General features: G+C 39.7%; 1 protein-coding gene across 4 annotated transcripts in view; it reads left to right on the plus strand.

The window, feature by feature from the left end:
• The first annotated feature begins 1,265 nt into the window (after positions 1-1,265).
• clcn5b (Cl-/H+ antiporter 5b) overlaps positions 1,266-20,720 on the plus strand; it is a 43,991-nt gene continuing 24,536 nt past the window's right edge. Inside the window, exons 1-4 of one of the 4 annotated variants that reach the window (XM_085450740.1) lie at positions 1,266-1,587; positions 2,169-2,318; positions 19,175-19,347; positions 20,245-20,344. In XM_085450740.1, the coding sequence (XP_085306866.1) occupies positions 2,180-2,318; positions 19,175-19,347; positions 20,245-20,344 (412 nt within the window). In that variant the 5' untranslated portion in view covers positions 1,266-1,587; positions 2,169-2,179. Of the gene's footprint in view, positions 1,588-1,617; positions 2,074-2,168; positions 2,319-14,301; positions 14,764-15,637; positions 17,284-19,174; positions 19,348-20,244; positions 20,345-20,720 lie in introns of those variants that run through there. The other 3 variants (XM_085450739.1, XM_085450742.1, XM_085450743.1) reach the window with 3 other exon arrangements.

Genomic DNA, 20,720 nt, shown 5'->3' on the forward strand with positions numbered 1-20,720 from the left:
ATTGCAAATAGGGGTCATACCCAAAAGTGCCTCTATCGTTTTTCATTTCATTTCATTTCTGTTCTTTTTTTTCTGCAGTAAGACTGAAGAATTTGTTTTATATATGTAATGAGACCTGCTATGGTTCGGAGATGGTGGCACTAACAAAAAACTAGGAGATCGAGCTGGAAGTGGCAGAGCTGATAAGTTGCTGATATTTTTATGATGCGTGTGCTTTGGGGACAAAAGTTTGGAAACCGTCTTTTTTTCTCTTCCCTTTGTGTTTGCCCCCCAACCATTTGCGACAGATGGCTGCCTCTTCCTGAGCTGTTTCTACCAGTGATTTCTTCCCAACTGCCTTTCACTCAGGCCCATTCAGATAAAAAGCTAATTTGGATGAAATGGTAGCTTTTGTGTATCAGTTACTGTTACACCTCCTCACTACAGTAGATTGTGTATTGACTCAGTGATCTAATGAGTTGATAAAACAATGTGGCTCTTTTAACACTTGACACTCTTTCCTTCCTTGCACGTTTTAAAAAACAACTTTTCTACAACATTTCTCCATGTACATTTGTAAGTTTCTTCCCGATATTATATAACATAAAAAAGAAACACAAAAAACTCTGTAATTGTATCTATTAGAAGTTTTCCCCCAAGACAATTTACCAGAATCTGAATATTTTATTAATCCCAGAGGAAATTAATTGGTCACAGTTGCTCAAAGGCAGTAAGAACAGTACGGATAAGTTACAGTAATTCATTAAATACACTGGAAAATAGTCCTAGTAGTAAATATAACTTATTATAGAAATATCCAGATATAATACAGCACAAACTGTTTATGTTTCAACATGTGATGCTCAGTGTGGGGGATAATTTTGCTGACTGTCGGATGATTTTTAATATAAAACTCACGCTTTGCATATAAGTTATTATTATTGTTATTTTGATGACCGAGTTGTCGAACTTATTGGCGAACCAAATTTTGGTAAACGACAGTTCTTCACTCGACTGCTCTTCCTGGCACCGACGGTGCCAGCCTTAAAGCGGCTGCGCTCTTAAACCGGAAACTACCTCCTTTGGGTTTCAAAATAAAAACCATGGGCTTCGACGTCGCGTAAAAATAAAAGCTTTAACGCCATATAAAAACAATAAAAAATGTAAAATGTATGCATTTAATATTCGAGTATAATCTTAAAACGTGTCGGACTGTAAAAGCGCCAATTAATTTATACGACGTTTTTTTTTATTAAAAGACTTAAAGGTGGACGTAGCTAATTTTCGCTTACTTGACGACGGCTTACCGTTTGCGCTTTAAGTGCCAAAACGACAAATGCAAACAGTTGTTATCGCTACGTTTCACCAGCGTGAGTGTCCAAGCAGGGGACACTTTGCCGAGACCTTCTTAAATGTACATATTGCGTCACAAAACCTCAGTGTTGGGGTGTCGGTGGATGACGCAGGGTTTTCTCAGTTAAGTTTACACAGGATAGTGTTGACATAAGCAGCTCCCGCAGAAGAAGACGACGGTGGGGCAAATAATCCGAGTCACAAGACTTCTTCTCCTTCTTCAGTGAGCCGCACGACTGCTTTCTTCCCTCCCAGGTAAAGTACGGATTCATTCGGCTTTTTCTTTCATTATTGATGAAGCAAGGCGCAAAGCACATTTCGGTTAAAAGCAGCAGCGCTGATGAAAGTTAGCCGTACGGTTACACCGTGTCGGCTTGTTTGACAGCTCGGTCCTCGTCACGAGGAAAGAGGCTAATCCGCTGTTCCTGGGACCGCGCTGTGTTTTTCGCTGCTCTTGTGGCTTTTAGCCCCGAAGCCGCAGGCATGTAGCAGAAAGAGAAGTGCAAAAAAAGCGGAAATGGTTGCGAAAACTTCACCGTAAACACAGATGTGCTGTCATTAACTCTGCAGCCGCTGTTTGGTATGAAGCGGGTGAGGAGGACAGAGAGCAGCTGTTGTCGGTGCCCGTGTCTCAACAGTAAAACAGTTAGCAGGGGGGGTCTTTGACCTCTTACCTGTGCGCTACTATGTCTAACTTTTGGACGAGTTTACGTGGTAAACATGCAGCCGACAGAGAGAGAGGTAACTAAAGCGGAAAAGCGGATACCTACCGTGGGGCTAGTAGAAGTTAACCCTCCCTCTCTTCTTTGTTTCCCCCTACTTTCCCCCATGAAAAGGCTCTGAAGGGATGGAAAACCCCGGGTACTGCTCCGGGAGCTTTGACGGCCTTCATCATCCCAGCGATGACGATGATGACGAGATGGTGGACATCGCAGGAGCCACGCTGGACTTCTCGACCACGGACGACGTCCCTCCGCTCAGCTCAGGTGGGGCTCCTGCTGCTGGTCTTTCCAACGCCTGGTTTCAGTGCTAAGCTTTTTAAAGTTCATAAACCATTTCAACTAAACTCTTATCAGGGAGTTGTGAGGCAGCTTCAAAGCACAAGTCATGTAACTTGCTTCAGCTAACTCTGGCATTAAAAGTCCCCCTCAAAGTAAATAAATACAAAAAAAGAGTTTAAATTCAAGAATCACTTTCAGCCTGTTTCCTGCACGACTTCTTTCTTCTGACAAATGGGGGGCGGGTGTGCATGGTGATTTTAGATTGATATTTTATTAAATACATTCAAGTACTCTGGAATTATTATGGGACAAGAGGGCTCATTTTGCCTGATTGGAGGCAACGTTTTCTGCAAGCAGTTGCAGTCTGACTTGGACTGACTGCAGTCACTCAGAGAGATTGTTGGCGGTTTGCGAAGAATTGCTGTATAACCTCTAAACGCCACAGAGTCTTTGTCAATGAGCGCAACTCGGGGAGACTACACTCACCTCGCTTTGTTCTGGTTATATTCCTAAAGAACAGGAGAGGTTGCTGAGGGCATTTCTGTCTGTGTAGACGGCAACAGATATGTGATTTTGGAGGATTTGTCACAGTTGATTGTTGCACTATCAGAAACAGACTGCATGTAATTGCCAGCTTGAACCCATACAATCACAGACTGATAGCAGACTGATTCCGTCTCACTTTAATGACAGGGTTAGTCAACCATCTCATTTTGCAGCAAAAACATAACTGAAGTGACACAAAGGCAGGAAGTGTGTGGCAAAATGTTAAAAACTGCAGTAATATCGCATCGTGAGTGAAAGATTGTGTATTGTGGGGTATCTCGGTGATTTCCACCTTTACTATCAACGTAACATGTATATAATAATTATGAAGTGTGGGGCATGCAGTTAAACACAGCAGTGTAAACCGGTTGCTGCTGTTTCACAGCTAAGGTGACTCTGGGATTGAGTCACCTTAGCTGTAAGCTTGTCTGAAAACGCTACGTGCTATACATGCTCCCAGTGACTTGTTTTACTAATTAATATTAGACTACACGGCTAGTTTAAAAGTAAAACAACAATCAAAGTGTGATGGACAAGGTTAAAAACTGATGTATTTTTGTCCCCTGCTGGAGATAAAAGGAATAGACCTGAAGCTAGCAAATGTCTATCACAGATCACACATAGTTTACATCTTTTTGACAGTCTTTTCTTATACAGCTAATAACAGGAAGGAGAATGTTTGCCAAGAAAGAGGTCTTAGTCAGAATTAGAAGAAGGTCACGAGTTTTGTAATCAAATTATTTCACTGAGTTGTATTAATCATAACCGTCATGGTCAGAACTAACAGGAAAATATGCAGACTTCTGTCACATAATGTAAGACTGACTTTTACTGTATGTAGACAGTTTGTGCATAGGTGTGTAATTACTTGTAGTTTCAGGCCCATTTCAAATTCTGAAACCGTCATTTGCTTGTATATTATAAACAGTCATTTGCTTTTTGATTGCACATGATATCATTACATTTCCTGTGTCTACACAGGACTCTACATACTCTAGTACGTGAGGAATTGGGCTGTCACTCAGTAGCAGCCTGGCTGTTTGAATGTAGTAGGATTAAATGACACTTCCTTTTGCAACTTGATAGTTTAGAGAGCCTGGCAACTGATTTTATTTTCTACCCCCGAAAAAAGTTGCACTGCAGATGCTAATGTGGCTAAACTGCTGTCTGGAAGTGTTTGCGTACTCTGTGATTAGTGTCTGTTAGTGCTCTCAAACACTGATAAGGTATCAGTAGTTTGTGTGTGTGTGTGTCTGCGCATGGCACATGCTTTGTGAGTCACCTGAATAAACAGTTACCTGGAAATGTACAGATTTATTGTGTTTATATATATGTGTGTGTGTGTGTGTGTGTGTGTGTGTGTGTGTGTGTGTGTGTGTGTGGTTTCTGATTTTTAAGAATTGCTGCCAATTTAAGAGGATGAGTTGGAGGGTGAAGCAGGTCAGAATAAAAGAGCTGTGCTTCCACTCAGTTCAATTCAATTGTATAGCATGGCTGTGCGATATGACCAAGATCTTATATCCTGATATAAGACGTCTATCGTCGAAATGCGATATAAATCATAAACATTTAACATTTTCTGTAAATTCTGTGACTCTCGGGCAGCTCGCCTCGTGTGAAGTGTTTCCAGCCGCGCATCGTGTACCTGGAGTCGAGTGTTTTAACCGATGCATGAAGCTATACATTTTTAGACATAAGTTGTAACGGCCGGCATTTTCTTTGTGAGTATTTATTACACAGTGGGGAAAAGCCTGTTCTAACGTTCGAGTCTAAGGTTTATTTTTTAGCACCTAATGACTCTTTGTTTCTTCTCATCTGTAAGCACTGCATACTCTTTCACTTGATTCAGTTTATTTTGAAAAGTCTCAACAGGATCTTGAGATTTATTGTGAAAGGTTTATGTGGAGCCACACGATGGTTTTACCGTCGTTGTTGCTAATGACAACACACAAAAACAATCGCCTGTCCGTCAGTAGTGTGGTTATATTAAACATAAGAGAAAGAGAGAACTTTAAGAAATTAATATAGCCACTACAGTGACCATCAAAACAATGAAAAAATATTGCCGTAAACAGTTTATTTTGCAACAACACGAAACAAACGATAGCGTAAAATGAAACGTTTTTGTATCGTCATCCGATATATATCGTTACATCGAACAGCCCTACATGGAATCACAACAGCAAGTAAGGTAAAGACCACAGAATAATACAGAGAAAGCCCTAACCACATAAACACCCCTCTATGAGCAAGCCCTTCCAACAGTGGGGAGGAAAAGCTCCCTTTTAAGAGGAAGAAAACTCCAGCACAACCAGGCTCGGAGAGGGGCAGCCATCAGCCATGACTGGTTGCAGGTGAAGGGAGGAGGATTTAATTTGGAGACGGGACCTCTTTGACCTCACTATTTATTCTTTTTATTTCAGTAAATTTTATTTTATTTTATGTTTGAACAAAAAAGTAAATGAACACGAACGCTGACCTATGATACTGAAGCCTCCGACATGGTGGCCTGTTAATAGCTAAAACTTTATGCCGTTCTCAGTTGTACAATAGTTTTTAAAAACACACCTCAAATATTCACACAAATCAAAGTCTAACTGAAATAATGGTCACATGAAGTTAAACAATAACAGTCCCATTACTCTTTGTCCTAAGAAAAAAATCACATACAAAATATTAAATCAAACAACTAAACATAAGCAAAAGTAGACATGCATGGAAGGACATTTTTAAAGAGAGTATAAGACCTCAGTGCAAAATGCACAAATAAAATGGACTAAAGAGGATGTTTGCAAATTCCTTTAATCAGAAACAAGACTGCCTGGTTACTAATGATGTCATGCTTTCAGCATGCAGTGGACACATTTTTCTTTTTTAAATTCTTGCTTTGTCACCATCAGACCTTATCACCCCACTCCCTGCATGCTTATTTGGCCAATTAGAGCTGAGATCCAACAGAGGAATTGAGTGAATGGAGTCATTTATTACACAGCTTTGTTAGTTTTTTTTTTTTATTGCTTTTTGTTTGTTTTGTTTGTTTGTTTTTTTTGCCACTTGCAATGTTATAACATAGTTGCTGTTATTAATTGACAATCCTGTGAAACTCCTGCTAGTGTATTACGGTTAATTTGTCCTATTGAGAAGTTTGAATCTTCCTCAAGGGATTTGTGTTCTTCCAGAACTTACTGACCTGTAAGGAGCCTTCCTTTCTTCATCTAAAGAGAAGAGCATTGTATCTTACCCACAGACACTCTCTTAGTAGTTTTCATGCTGCCACCCTGAGAGCCTGAGCGTGTTTATCCTTAGCACTTCCTTTTCCTCATCACTGACTCTACCTGCAGGTTAAGCAGCAAACATTTTTCCAGCTCGCTTCCGTACAGCAGAGTCGGATATAGCTCAGATCGTTCTGTTGTCAACTTGACATACCCTAAAATAAAATTTCAGACAAATTGGCCGAGTGTACCTGTTGCCAGGGCAAATAAAGGCGAAGGCAGTGTCAGCAGTGTGCGTTATTAATCTTCCTGGTTACTACTGATGTCACAGTGACATCACCAGTTTAAGCAGAACAATAAAACGGTGCCAACAATAGGTCTGCAGATGAGATAAAGATTTGCTGTCAGTGGATATACTGCCTGCTGCTCCTGCTGTTGAGCTGTGTGTTTCACTGTCAGCTCTTTGAAGCCAGAGAAATATTTTTCTTTTTTGTTTTTAGCTTTTTTTTTTTTTATTACACAATGGTTTATGAAAGAAGATCATTGCTCATAAAAGAGAGAGTAGAATAAAGGAGAACCAGAAGTTGAGTTTCATGCAGGTTTCAGACTAATTATATAATTATGTGCCTGGCTCCAGGGAACTCAGGAAACATCAGCTAAAACTCTTGGGTTAATATCATCCAAGTGGAAAACTCGCGTAAAGAAAGCTAATTTAAACTGAGTTACTGTGGTAAGTGTGAACCTAATAAAATAACAATGTATGCTTTGACCAGCGTTATTATCGGTCAAGGAAAATTGTGTATAAGCCATGTGTCTCGTACACAGTGGCATCCACCATGAGTTAGGTAACAACTGGGTTACCCTTAAGAGTGAGTGATCCAACTCTGAACTTAAACTGTCCCACTCTCAGACCCTGATAAATGACAACTCGTCTTTCTTTATGTTTCCTGCCATTTTAATGTTTCAGCTCAAACTTCCTTCTTTTTGTTACTTTCCGTGGTGAAGCTTGGCAGTAGAAAGTGTTTGTGTCATTCCTAACCGGTCGTTAGCGAGCACTTGAACCTGTTACCAAGCAGGCTCGTTTATATCCTTGTGTAACCTGTTTCCCATGGACTCATTAGCCTGCGGTGTTTGAAGAGGAAAGTTTGGGTTGGGGAGGCACTGCTAGTCCAAATACTGACATCAAAGTGTTCTGAACCTTCTGTCAAACACTTCTGTGCAGTGAAGGTTGTCCTTTATGTCCTGTATAGGTAGGGAACTCCAGGCCTTAAGGGCCGGTTTCCTGCAGGTTTTAGATGTGTCCTTGATCCAAAACAGCGGATTTAAATCACAACCTCCTCAACATGCCTTGAAGTTCTGTAGAGGCCTGTAATCATTTGACTCAGGGTGATATCTAAAACACGCAGGACACGGCCCTCGAGGCCTGGAGTTCTCCACCCCTGCGGTATATGGCTCTTCTTAGTCCTCGTGGCAGTGTAGACTGTGTTCATCAAAAGAAACAACACTTTCCCCTTGAAATCCTTTAATCCCCCAATGGAAGTGAACATGTTGCTGCTTCTCCCAGCTCTTTGCTTTCCTCCATGTCTCCTGAGTACAGTAACAAGGGAATTTATCAAATTGCGTGATTTGCTTAGACCGTGCAGGCACACACAGAAAAAAAAAATGTAAATGTATAAGAGAAAAAAAATTCTGTGAGAATATAAATTAATACATTTTAGAGATGTCTGGCACAACTTCACCTACTTCCAAGTTGAGTGGAGAAAGATAAAATAAACTGGTGAGATGGAAACTCCAGAAACACCAGGGAACAACTTCATTAAGACGCCGACATGTTTCAGCTTGTGGCCTTCACCGAGGTCATTGCACCAAACAGTTTGTGTTTCTTCTATGGTCACATTTCTCTGAAGGAGAAAACTTTTTTTACTTAATGAACATCCGTTTAAGAGCTTTTTTGTATATATTACAAAAAATCTGTCTTGAACATCCACCTGGCAGACCTACTGTGTCTGGAATTGGAAATGCAACTGAGAGAATATCAGGTTTTGTAGAGTTTCATATTAACAACTTGAACTAGGTCCTATTTTCTGCTTCAAAGAACTCCCACCTATTAACCCTCATAATTATGTGTACCTTAGATATTGAATCTTTGTATACAAACACTGATCATGAACCAGGCCTAGAGTCACTGGAACATTTTCTTCACACTAGGTCTACAAAATCACCGTCTAATATGATGAATTTTTACTTTGAAAGGGATCCGTTACCAATTTACTGGAGTTTGTAGAATTTTTTTAAACGGACACTGTGTAGGTTTGTTATACTCTTGATCATAGTACTAAAAAAATAACTTTCTTGACTTAAGAGTAACCAAAAAAATGACAAATATCTGTCCACCTCTCTTTATTCCAAACCTACTGATCGGAATACATTATTTCATGCTGGAATACAATTAAAAAATAATTTAAAGACTCTACAAATGGCAAGATTATTGATGTAAAAGTCCTTATTACCTGCAAAAATAACATTTTGGTCCACATGATAGAGCCTCCATGCAACAAAATATATCAAGGAGAAACCTCCCGTCCTCTGAAAGAACAAATGAACAAACACGGATGTTCTATTAAGAGGAATGATTTAACCAGCCCTGGTACAAGCCATTGTAATAAAAAAAACATTGTAGCTCGCCTTTATTCTTTGTAGGCATTGGAAGCTATTGAGGCATTCCGGATATTCCATTTAAAGAGTGTATTAACGGGTATTAATAAGGATCTGTTAATGAGTTTCTGTGGTTCACTAGATTTTTGTTTTTATATGTCTAGAAAAAAATGGTAATGTAAAGAAATTCATTTTTACATTTCCTGTGATTGTCGTCTAATTTGAACTAGTTTGTGGTTTTTTGCACATCTGGGAATGAACCACTTTAAGATGTATAAGGTGACATCCCTTTTAAATCTGTAATGGTTCAGTCAAGAGCTTAGTTGAACTTTGGTTCAAGCATTCAAGCATCATCAGCTTGAATGCTTGGTCAGCCTATTTGCGTGTTAATGGGTGATTAGTTGGTTTCATTTTTTTCTCTGGAGTATACTTTTTTTTTTTTTTTTTAAGTTAAACACAAACTGTTTGGTGTTTTGTAATGACCACGATCAAGGACACAAGCTCAACAGCGTTGGTCTGTTGATAAAGTTGTTCCCTGGTGTTATAAGTGTTGCTGGACCTTTCATCTCACATAATTTCAGAATATTGAAATTTTGTCTTTCATTTAAATATACTTACAGTTGAAATCTAGGAATTTAATTTGTTTTCTTTTTTACCAAAGTTTTTCATGTCCTTATAATGGCTTTGATATTAGTCCTCCATCATTTATTTACCATTTCCTTTCCTTTTTCTTCATTTATTTATTTATTTATTCTAAAATTGTGTGAATTGATATCGATTATCCACAATAACCTTCTCCACTGTAATTATAATCCCACGTGTTTCTGAAAATATCTTGGGTGTGCCAGCTGCCCACTGTTGACACCGCCTTGACCCTTATCTTTGCTGTATTAGAATAGAATTCAACTTTATTGTCATTGCACATGCACAGGTACAGGGCAACAAAATGCAGTTTACATCCATCCAGAAGTGCTTTTAGCCATGATATAGATATATTACAATATATATTAGCAATAATATAGATATGTGAGTATATTACAGAAATGGGTCTATTACGGTATGTAATATGTACACGGTATGAAGTATGTTATGAATATGCTATAACTATAAGTATGTACAGGCTATGAACAGGATATAAATATAAAAAAAACCCAACTATACAGAGTATGAAATAAAGAACTATACAGAAATGGGAGCTATGCAAGTTGTAAACAGTTATAGAATTAAAATGATCGTATGATTATTTACACAGAACTATACAGTAGTGCAGTTAAGAGGCTATATAAAGTGCTAGTGGTTGTGAGTGGTGGTTCAGTCCATGTTATTATTGTGTGTTTGAGGGTACAGTTGTCCATTTTGTGTGTGTGTGTGTGTGTGTGTGTGTATGTTCAGTCCATGTGTTAACGTGGGTCAGATGTCAGGAGGCAGAGTTCAGGAGTCTGACAGCTGTGGGGAAGAAGCTGTTCCGGTACCTGGTGGTCTTAGTCCGGAGGCTCCTCTAGCGCCTCCCAGAGGGCAGGAGGGTGAAGAGTCCATGTGATGGGTGACTGGGGTCTCTGATGATTTTCCCAGCCCTTTTCAGACACCGCTTCCTGTAGTATTAGCAAAACTGGAACAAAAGGAGAGACGATTGAAGAACTACAGCCTTGAAATGATGCATCTAGTTGCTTCAGCTCCTTTTATTATGTAGACATGTAGTTAATAAATGTGCATCTGAACTCTAACAGTTTGAAAGGATTTCCAAAGATATGATGGAAAAGTGAAAAGCACTATTTTTGCTCAGAGAGACAGCTAAAGTTTTTAAAAGTGTTTCAAATGACTCTTTGTGGTCCTGTGGGAAAAAAAAAAAGTACTACTGGTGTAGTTAGTTTGTACCTTTAGCAGCAATATGTCAAAGTAATCCATTTCTCTGTGTTAGCCCTTTCTTCTTTACAGTGTTTCTTCAGTTCATTGGGGTTTGTGTTCCTTTGCTTTATCACTTGTGCTGCTGTTGTTATCTAAAGTGCTTTCATTGCAGCTCAAATTGACTGCCAGTCCTGCTGCATCAGGCACTGAACTGTCTTATCACACCATAACTATGAAAACAGGTTATAATGATTGACAGGGACTTGGTTGCCTGTCACATGTTACAGTGATAACTATGAAGTACTAAAATGGACCAAATGAAACGCAAATGAATAAATGGTTTATTAAATAAATTAATATACCATTATACAATACAACAAGTACTTTAAAATACTTTTTGCATGAATTAGCACACTAGTTTGCCTGCCAAATTAAGTTTTTCTGTTTTTATTATTAGTGTTCTTTTTAAAATGTTTATTTATGTATGTAGGTATTAATCTATTTATGTTGATGAATTTTTTAAAATTCACGTTAGTTTCACCAAAGTAATTTCTGTTTTTTCTTTTGGATTTACTTTATAAGTGAACTAAGCGTGGAGTGGGATTACCTTTTGTAAGTAAATGTGTAAATAAGACTTATGCAAATGAAAGCGCTTATTTTCATAATGAAGCAGAAATGCATTCAAGAAAGTTACAAAACCTGATGAGGTTTTCTATAGTGGGTCAAGTAAAGGTCATCTGGGGATACTTAAATGTTAAAACAGCTGCCACTTTGTTACAGCTTTACCTCTATAATAGTAAAAAGTCCTCTTCAAACCACGAACAGAGCCAGAGATTTGCTGAGCTTACTCATTCTTCCCTTTACTTCCTTTTACTGCAGTAACCGCTTGCACATTCATATACGTTCAGGTCCACCCCCATACAGTTTGAAGCATATAATAAAGAACATTGCCTTTAATAAAATCTGAATTAAAATGTCTTCTGTTTTTAAAAAAACAACAACAACAACCTAGAATCGTGTCAATTAGTAACTGCCTAGATTTACCACTTCAAAGTTTTCAGTTACGTTTTGCTGACTTGTTGATGTTAGTTCCTCCTTTTCTGTAATGTCTGGGTCTGGGCCACTTTTCTGCAAAGCTGCCTGTCAGTAATTTTCCAGCAGGACTATTGCATCACATCCTCATATTTAAAGGTTCTTTCAAAATATGATCTTCTACATATAAGGAAAAAAATCAAATCAGCCACAGACACATATTCCTAATTGATTTATTTTTCCCCAGACCTGGTAAATATGACTTTTAGATCTCTAGCTTCGTAAAGTAATGACAGCCCACTATGTTAGTGTGTTGCAGAGTTTGTTTGTCAGTCATCAAAACGTCACAGGGGTCACATGAGACGCCATTTCCCATAGAGACAAGACCTGAAGAGTTCAAGGTTCAGAGCCTTACCAGAGCCCTTTTTCTTTCTCTCTCTGTGTGTGTGTGTGTGTGCGCGCGCTGTGATGATCAGTCTGGTTGGTTCCCTCAGGACGCACACTCGAACACACAGCGAGTGCTGAACTCAGCATGACGTCCCTTGCTGGAAACCAGCAGTGTTGCTCTGGTGGAGTCTTCGTGTTGTTAACCCAGTTTCTGGGAAGCATTGGATGTTTTCTTTGGCTTTTGGTATGGATGTGTAGCCGGGATGCTAGTGTGTTTCTTTGCTCTTCGATGGAACATGTTTGGCTCAGTGCTTTGAAGGTTGTCTTTGTAACGTGTGCATTTGTTTTTGTTTTTTTGTTTTTTTTAGAGTGGCTGAGTGGTCAGCATACCTTTTTAGAGATATCCATTTCCATTTGGTTGTGAACCATATATCCATTTTCACCAGGGATGCACCAGTTAGAAACCTGGGTGTTTGTTTTGCTGAAGCTTTTTCTTTGGAGGGACATTGGAGCGTTTTTCACTTGAGGAACATTTCAAAACATAGATCCATCGGGTCAACAAGTGAACTCGAGATGATAATACATGCTTTTGTCTCTACAAGACTTGACTACTGTAACAGCCTGTTTACCTATCTAAACAAAAAAAGGTCTAGCTCGACTTTGTCTGTACATACATACATCTGGACATTCAACAGTGGCAACAGGTGTGATGAAGTCCAAATTTAAGTTTTGGCTCAAATATTGTTTTCAGCTAATAGCTTTTTTTTTTGCCTGTCAAGCTACTTTTTCATAGAGTCAGCTAAAGATGTTATTTAAAATATATAATTTTTGCCTAGTCTGTTATAGGGTTATAGGGTTGGGCGATTGGAGGAATATATCGACTATCAACGATATCATCGATAGTTTTTATTTATTTATTTGCCCATGAGTAAGTTTGCTAATAATGATAGAGCTAATAGAAGCTGTCAACAGGGGGAAAAAAATGCTTTTTTAATAGCACCCTCTTTCATCTGCGAGTAAATGCACCCTCGTCAGAGTGCGCCCAAATGCTTGTTGATGGAGCTGCAGAAGCTGGTGATAGCCTAGCACAGCGGTCCCCAACCTTTTATGCGCCACGGACCGGTTTATGCACGACAATATTTTCACGGACCGGCCTTTAAGGTGTCACGGACGCTGAAAACCGATAAAAACCCTGAAAACCATACATTTCACACCTGACCCTCAACTCTCGCGGCCCGGTACCAAACGACTCACGTACCGGTCCGAGGCCCGGGGGTTGGGGACCGCTGGCCTAGCATACTCAGCCAGATGGTGGACGCGTATATGCCCATGTAAGTTAGTCGTGTTTGAGTACTTTTCTCGCACTATACATCTGCACAAGCGGCACACCGCTTTGATTACATCCTTAGGTTTACCTCTTTCATCTGGTTTAAAGCCAAAGAAATCCCAACTTGGCAACTTTACATGTTTTTAGTGCTGTCAGCGTTAACGCGACATCATCACGACAATGCGATTACCAATTAACGCATCTGGAGCGTAGACTGAGTCAAAATCCCTGAAACATCTTTGTCAATGCATTTCGGGCAGTTTATCCAAAGTTCCAGATGGGTTGAGCGCTTTAAAAATTTTAATCGTGATGACCGCGTTTAAGCCCCGTTAACGCTGACAGGGGTTTTTTGGGGGGGGATTTGTTCGGCCGTGTTTGAACTTCTTCTGTGTGGTAAACGTGCAAATCAGTCCGTGCATGATTACATTGTTCCGCCCATCAAAAAGTCTGTCTCGACTGTCGGACTGATGATGGCCAGCTGGAAAATTTTTACATATCGCCCAACCCTAGTGTGTTATGTGTATACACAACAATGGTCTGGACTGGACTGCAAATGAGTAAAAAAAGCAAACAAATGTCCAAAGAAAAAATCGGAAAGACCTTTAGAAAGCCTGAATTTTCAGTGTGGTTGAACCATATCTACTGTAAATACTGTGTATCTCATAGAAATGTGATGGCTGTGTGTAGCAGTGAGATAACTGAATTCTCCTGAGTTCACAGCATTGTTGGCATCACTCGCTTTTAGTTCAGCGTCTCTTAATAGGGTTAAAGTGCAGTTAAAGTCCACGGTTAAGGCTATAAAAGTGTTAACTGGTAGTAATTCATTCGTTCGTTTAGTCGACTTTTATCCCCCCTTTTTAAAAGCACCCCGTCTGAGGTAGAAAAGAGCTTTTTAAATTTCAAATTTCTTTCACGGCTTTTGTTTTGCCTGTAGGTCAGCGGTGCTTATCAGAGCACGAGCTGTTCGGCAATTGATATTCAAGAGGACTGCGTTCACAGAATGAATGGAGAGTAAATGTAACTCACAGCCTGACCCTGTTTCACAGCACTGTGTACCACACAACCTTTCTTCCTGTCAGCTATCAGGGTCCCGCAGCATTCAGGAGGTGAAAGATCTTGTAAACACACGTGATCTCATTTTTACGCAGTAATCTGCCTTCGTCAAGCAGCTACAGCTCACAAACCTTTAAAAACAGCTCAGCAAGTCATTAAAGACTTCCCAGGCAGATTAGCCAGTCATTCACTTCCTTCAACAGCCTTCGGGGCGCTCTGTTGGAGTCCAAAGGAGGGACTGTGGGCAGTTTTCAGTCTGAGTCGTAGCACCGATTGTGGATTTTAAGTTTTGGGAGTTTGAGGGGGGGCTGAGGAGAGATGCACTGGGAGTTCTGGACTAAGAAGCTGGATGAGGAGGATTTGATTGAGAATGGTGAGTTTGTGTCACTGAGAGTGTTTTCCTTTCAGCTCAGATTTTCTTTTTCTTTTCACTGCCAGTGTACTCTGCTCTCACGCTGTCATAAACAAGAAGTGTGCTTTAACAGAGCCGAGAGTTAAATAGTTTCAGCACAATCACTGCAACTACTCGGCAGTCATGTTCAGTGTTTTATCTACTGTCTTCTTTTATACACCAACTGTTTAAATTTGCACTAAATCTTAAAACCTCGACTTTGCTTTGCTTTGTTTTTCTGCTGACATCTTGAACTTTATGGCACCAGAGTTTAATTATTAAGACCATTTACGACCCATCATGCAGTGAGTCATGTGGTTGGCGTGCTGGTGTGTATGTCACTGTAATTGATACAAGACGCAGTCCAAACAATGGTCATGTCTCGGTGTGTGACTGTTTAAGGTCTTTTACACTCAGTCTGAATAAGTGTGTTTGTATTATTGGGTGTCTCTGTCACTTTCATGCCTTCTTTTGGTCTGTTTGAATATCGCGTGTTTCGTCAGTTTTTGGTAATCAGGATCAAGATAGGATTGGATAAATTAGGACGTTTCTGTTTTACAGCATCCAAAACGTACAAAAGTACAACATGTACAATAATGGCTTAAACGAAGCAGAGTAAATGTGTAGTGCAATAAAATAACACAAACTACAAAATGACAAAAATGTCAATAAAATAAAAACTACACAGCACAAAGGCACTCGATTAAATACAAAAAATAAGGTAACTAAAATGTAAATAAAATGCAATAAAACACTTTATCATTACAGAAATTGATATGAAAATCTATAAAAATGTAAATAAAATGTTAAATAATAAAAATGCATTTTAGATGGATGAAAATTTGAATATAAAACAGCATGACTGTCAAATCTAAATAAAATGGATATGGATCTCAAGGAAAAATAAATAAAAATATAAATAAAATATTAAGTAAAGATAAAAAAATATATAAAATTGTTGAAGTCTAAATAAAATACAGTAAATGCAGTAAATAATTAAATATGATAGCTATTGTATGTTGAATAACTTATCTAAAAAGCTAAATGTAATACAACACAGGCGTATTGCAAAGCAAATAGAAATAAGGTGTAAATGCAGTAAGAGTGTGTTTAATGGGGCTTCTGCTGCTTTTTCTTCTTCAGGACTTTGAGCAGGAAGAAGTGTTTGTTTTACAATCTGAATAAAACTGTTGGTGCTGTCAGTGCACATGGAGAAAGGAACAAAACCAAAATGTCTTCACACAGAAACAAATTGTTAACATTTCAGCCTGGGAGAGATCTGAGGATTAGGGCGAGGCCCTGGTTTGCACCACAGTTTGTGTCCAAGGCTGAACACAAGCAGAACAAAGCATAACACACTTCATGATTTTGAAAGTGTGAACTGTCAACAAAGTTGTTTTCTTTATTCTGAGATTTTTTTTTTTTTTTCACCCAATCACAGTGCCAGGAAAGGAAAACAATTTAACACAGATGTTGCATTTCCACATCGTGTGAAGGACTCCGAGATGGACTTGGAAGCAGGGCGTTGAGCACAATATGACCAAGAACATTATTTATGTTTTGTTTTCACATTAGCAGACCATCACTATCAGGGTCATGGAGGCCTGCGGCCTGTTCCTGCACACAGTGTGCAGTATGGCTAATAAATGGCACGAGGGTGGGTACGATAAACCTTGAACTTGTTGTTGTTGTTGTTGTTGTTGTTTTTTTAAAGATGAGTGATTATTACCACAGGTATGTCACAGGCTTCATTACCCTCAGCTGCCCTCTAACGTTGCAGAAAGGGATGTTTTGCATAACTTGAGACAGTGATGTCTATATCAGCGTTGTCAAACATAAGCCTCGGGGACCAGAATCGGCTTGTAAAGACTCTAATCCGGCCCACCGGACAGCTTTGGATAATGTAACAGAGGGCCTTCATTTTGGACTTTTAAGTGGATTTTCATAGCTTTTAGTGTTTCCTACTGATAAAGACCTCCATTGCCAGTCATACTACAGTAGTGCTGTAAATGTGCCAGTGAACAAGGCATTTTGACACCTGCAAGAAGGATTCTTGTCAGGAGTTTATATAAGTTTACAAACGGGGTCTCAAACCAGGCTTCTGGTGATTGGGCAAAACAATCCAGGTTAATACTTAACGACGTAGCTGTGGCTACAACTTTGCCTCTGCATGACAAACTGTGCCTTCTTTTTCCCCTTTATTAATTCACTCACCCATACTGGTGTTCCTCTAAACCATGCTGATACAAATATCAACAGATCAGTTCTGTTAATTCACCCTGTAAAACCAGTCTAACCTGTCAGCTCGGGTGTGTAGAATGTCCCTTTTGTGTTGTCGCATAATAACATTCTGCTGCTGTAGTGTTACAAAACGCAGAAATGTGAAGTAATCCTAAATCAGACCAGCCGTGGCTTCCTGATCACACATCAGAATCACAAGCTGGAATTTCACCACACTGCACTTCATGATCACCTGAGGAGAGCCATCTTCCTAACACTAATGTAAGTTCATGCGTACTGTGGGTTTTCCCCCCCTTAGTTCTCAGGGGTAGTTCTCTCCTCTGCTTTCCCAGTCATTACAATTATATTGCGCTCCGCATTAATACTCAAGTGAAAACACTTTTAATTTCAGCTCAGGCCATTGTTTTGGGCTCATAATAACACAGTTCCTCACTGCGTAAATCTGAAGGTCTCCCTGCGTTGTTTCCTGTTTCCGTTTGGATCTGTTTTTGATTGGTTGCTGTGTCTGGATATGATTGCCTGTAGCGCCGACGCTGCCACGTACTCAGGCTCTTTTGTTCTGGAGCTGCTTGAGAGAATAAAGCAGAACTCTATCTCAGAGCCTTGTGTGTCTTTCCCTCAGACTTTCATCAATACAGCATTGTATAGGATTGGTGTTATCAAAATCATAGAAGCAGGCTACAATGCACTTTGCCCACAAAAGAGCAACAGGAAATGTTTTTTTCTTTTTACCCTTTTTCTTTGCTTTGTAATAAGACTCAGCCGTGGGGTTACCACTCTTAGCATTTAGGCCTATGTGTGTCTGTGTGTTATTTTATACAGCAGTCAGATTTTGCTTGAGAGAAGGAGGAACTCATTTTGCTGCTGTTGACGCATTCATCTTTGAGAAACAAGTGTTATTTCTGTAAGAAAGACATTTCTGTCACTCTCAAGCTTAAATGCTGTGAAGACTTTAATATATGTGAAATACTTAAGATTTTTTGTGGTACTTTTCAAATTTGTGTTTTTTAAATGTAATATTTTTACTGTCTCCCAGGGTTTTAGCTGTCTTTGATCCAACACAGCTGATTTAAATTGCTACATTGCTACATTTAGGCCTGAATTATGCTTTAGCAGGAAATCTTACATTGTAACTTATGACGTAACCAGAAAGTCCTTTTAACCTTATGCCGTAACTTGACATGCTCCTTACAAGAAATGTAACTATACTACGACTTGAATGATCCAGAAGGTTGCAATGTAGGATTAAATCAGGTTTCAGGGTCACACAGGCATAGAGACCAGCTGACAACCTCCCAGCAGCCGCATGTCACTGAGGAAAATGTGTGATCCCTGGTTGGTTGACAAGTGGTAGCTGGAGGTTGCTTGATGTCGATAAGTGAATCAGTTGCAAAGAGGTTTGCAGTGCTGCACTGAAAAAACTCCTTGAAGTTGCTTTGATCACAAAGCAGGTTGCCAGCGGTCGCCTGTAATTTGCCTAGAAGATGCTGACTTGTCTGCAAACACTCACTAACTGCTCACCAAGCTTTAGTGAAACAGTGGAAAGTGTGAAAAACAAGCTTATTTCTGACAGTGTAAGACAAACAAGGATTGTTTTGAACAGTTATTCATGCAAAGCTGCTCTGTTGGACTACGTGAATAAACATGTAGAGTCAGAATGAATGCAGAAGGTCCCCGGGAAAAGAATTGAGCGATAGTTTGTGTCTGTGTATTTCAAGTTACACCAACTCGGCACAATGGTGATGGTACATGTTTCTGAACAGCTTTTCTCTGCTTGTATATCAGAAACCTGAATTTCTACTCTTAGATTTACTGCAATTTGTGCTCCTAATGAGATAAACCTGTGGTCTTTCCTCTTCCTCCATCCTCAGGGCAGACCTATACTGATGTGCATTTAAATTGAGTTTCTCTGCTCAGTAAATGAAGCTAACACTGGTTATTCTAGACGAGTAAAGCTTTCTAATAAATCTTCAAATGTCTTGAATCTTGCAGTCCTGCTGATGTTGTGACAGCTAAAGCGGAAAGGTTATATTCTGTAAACATCAGTCTGTGGTCCCATCATTGCCTCATTGCAGGAAGTGCTGAAGCGACAGGTGTTTGAATGTGACTTCATTGCTCTGTCTCAAATGTACCTTCTGTTCCTTGCTTTCAGGAGTTTACGAGGAGAGTAACGGCACCAGCAGAACAGCCGGTATGAACGGTAACGGCCCCAGCAGGCTTGTTGACCCCCTGGAGGATCCGCTGCCTGGAGTGGGCACCTATGAAGACTTCAACACCATCGACTGGGTCAGAGAGAAGAGCAAAGACCGGGACAGGCACAGGGAGGTAAGGAGGAAGGATGTTTTTGGGGGGAGTTAGATGAATTTCACTATCATACCTATAACAAGATGAGGAATGTACTCCCTGGGTGCCAAAGCAAGCGTCAGTTCAAGGTCAATTTTCTTTTGGTAGATCTGGGTCCGTCAAATGGTGTCCAAATCAAAAATACAAATGATTACTGCTTCGTTTCCTCGTGTTTGGTGCGTCACTGTTCGTTGCCTCAGTGAGTCATCTTCAGATCACTTATAAGTGGTCCACAAAGCTCCCGAACAACTACTTACTCAGTCCTCTAAGTGATGCTATTGGGGATCTATTTTGTCATCTTTGCACTCTCCCCATGAAGTTGTTTGACAGATATGTTCATATGCCTGCTTACATTAGCAAACTCCTGCATCCATGGGTTTGGTGTTGGTTCATCGAGGTGCTCTGATCAAAGCTCTTATTGGTTCCTGGTCCTAGACTGAAAACTAAAGAAGGCTTTGTGTTTGAGTTTGCGGCTTCTAAACTTACATTAAATGCACTACAATGTCATTTGATACCTGTGGACTGGATTTATTTATTTTTTAAATTTGTTTATGATTGTGAATCACTTTGATCTCGATCTGTTGCTTGTTTTATTTAGCATTATGTGGGTTGTTTATGTATCGCCACACTTTTTAGAGTAGAAACAGGGACGATGGAGGTTATGTGCAGATGTAGCTTGGACTTGACGCCTTATTACATGAGCCGTCAATACAGCAGCACATGAGATAAATGTACTTAAATATAACTCGTCACTTTTTGTCTTGACCAGCTGTATATTTTCAGAGGTCTCAGCGTCATTCAAATGACTTTAATGTCATGTTTTAGGATACGGAAGAAATTTTTCACTTTCTCATTTCTTTCATTTCTCCGTTCATCCAGATCACCAATAAGAGCAGACAGTCCACTGTGGCCCTGCTGCACAGCATCAGTGATGCCTTCTCAGGGTGGCTGCTCATGCTGCTGGTGGGACTCATGTCAGGTACTCCACACACTCATCCCCACACATACATTTATTAATGCTTTATTACCACAGTTGTCTTCAATAACAGGTAGACACAATCATAAGGAAGGAAAAGCAAACTAACTCCAGATGCTGTGAATTGAAAAACACACTGCAGCATAAAGTATGCAAATTCTTTATACGCTGCCGTTTTGAATTGGGTGTCTCGCACATAAATTGTCCCTCTTAAGTGCAGCAGCTCAAATTCTGAGTGGTTATTGAAATGTTATCATATCTTTGCTGAATTTGGGACCTCAGGTCCTGAGCAGTAGGGAGACAAAGTTAAAGAGGCAAGGCTGAGATGCTTTGGGCTTGTCCAGATGAAGGATAGTGGATATACTGGACAAAGGATATT

Source organism: Copadichromis virginalis, linkage group LG3 (genome assembly GCF_057382275.1).
Source record: "Copadichromis virginalis isolate Kocher_CV1m ecotype Utaka linkage group LG3, C_Virginalis_male_GT1.1, whole genome shotgun sequence".
Taxonomy (NCBI): Eukaryota; Metazoa; Chordata; class Actinopteri; order Cichliformes; family Cichlidae; genus Copadichromis; species Copadichromis virginalis.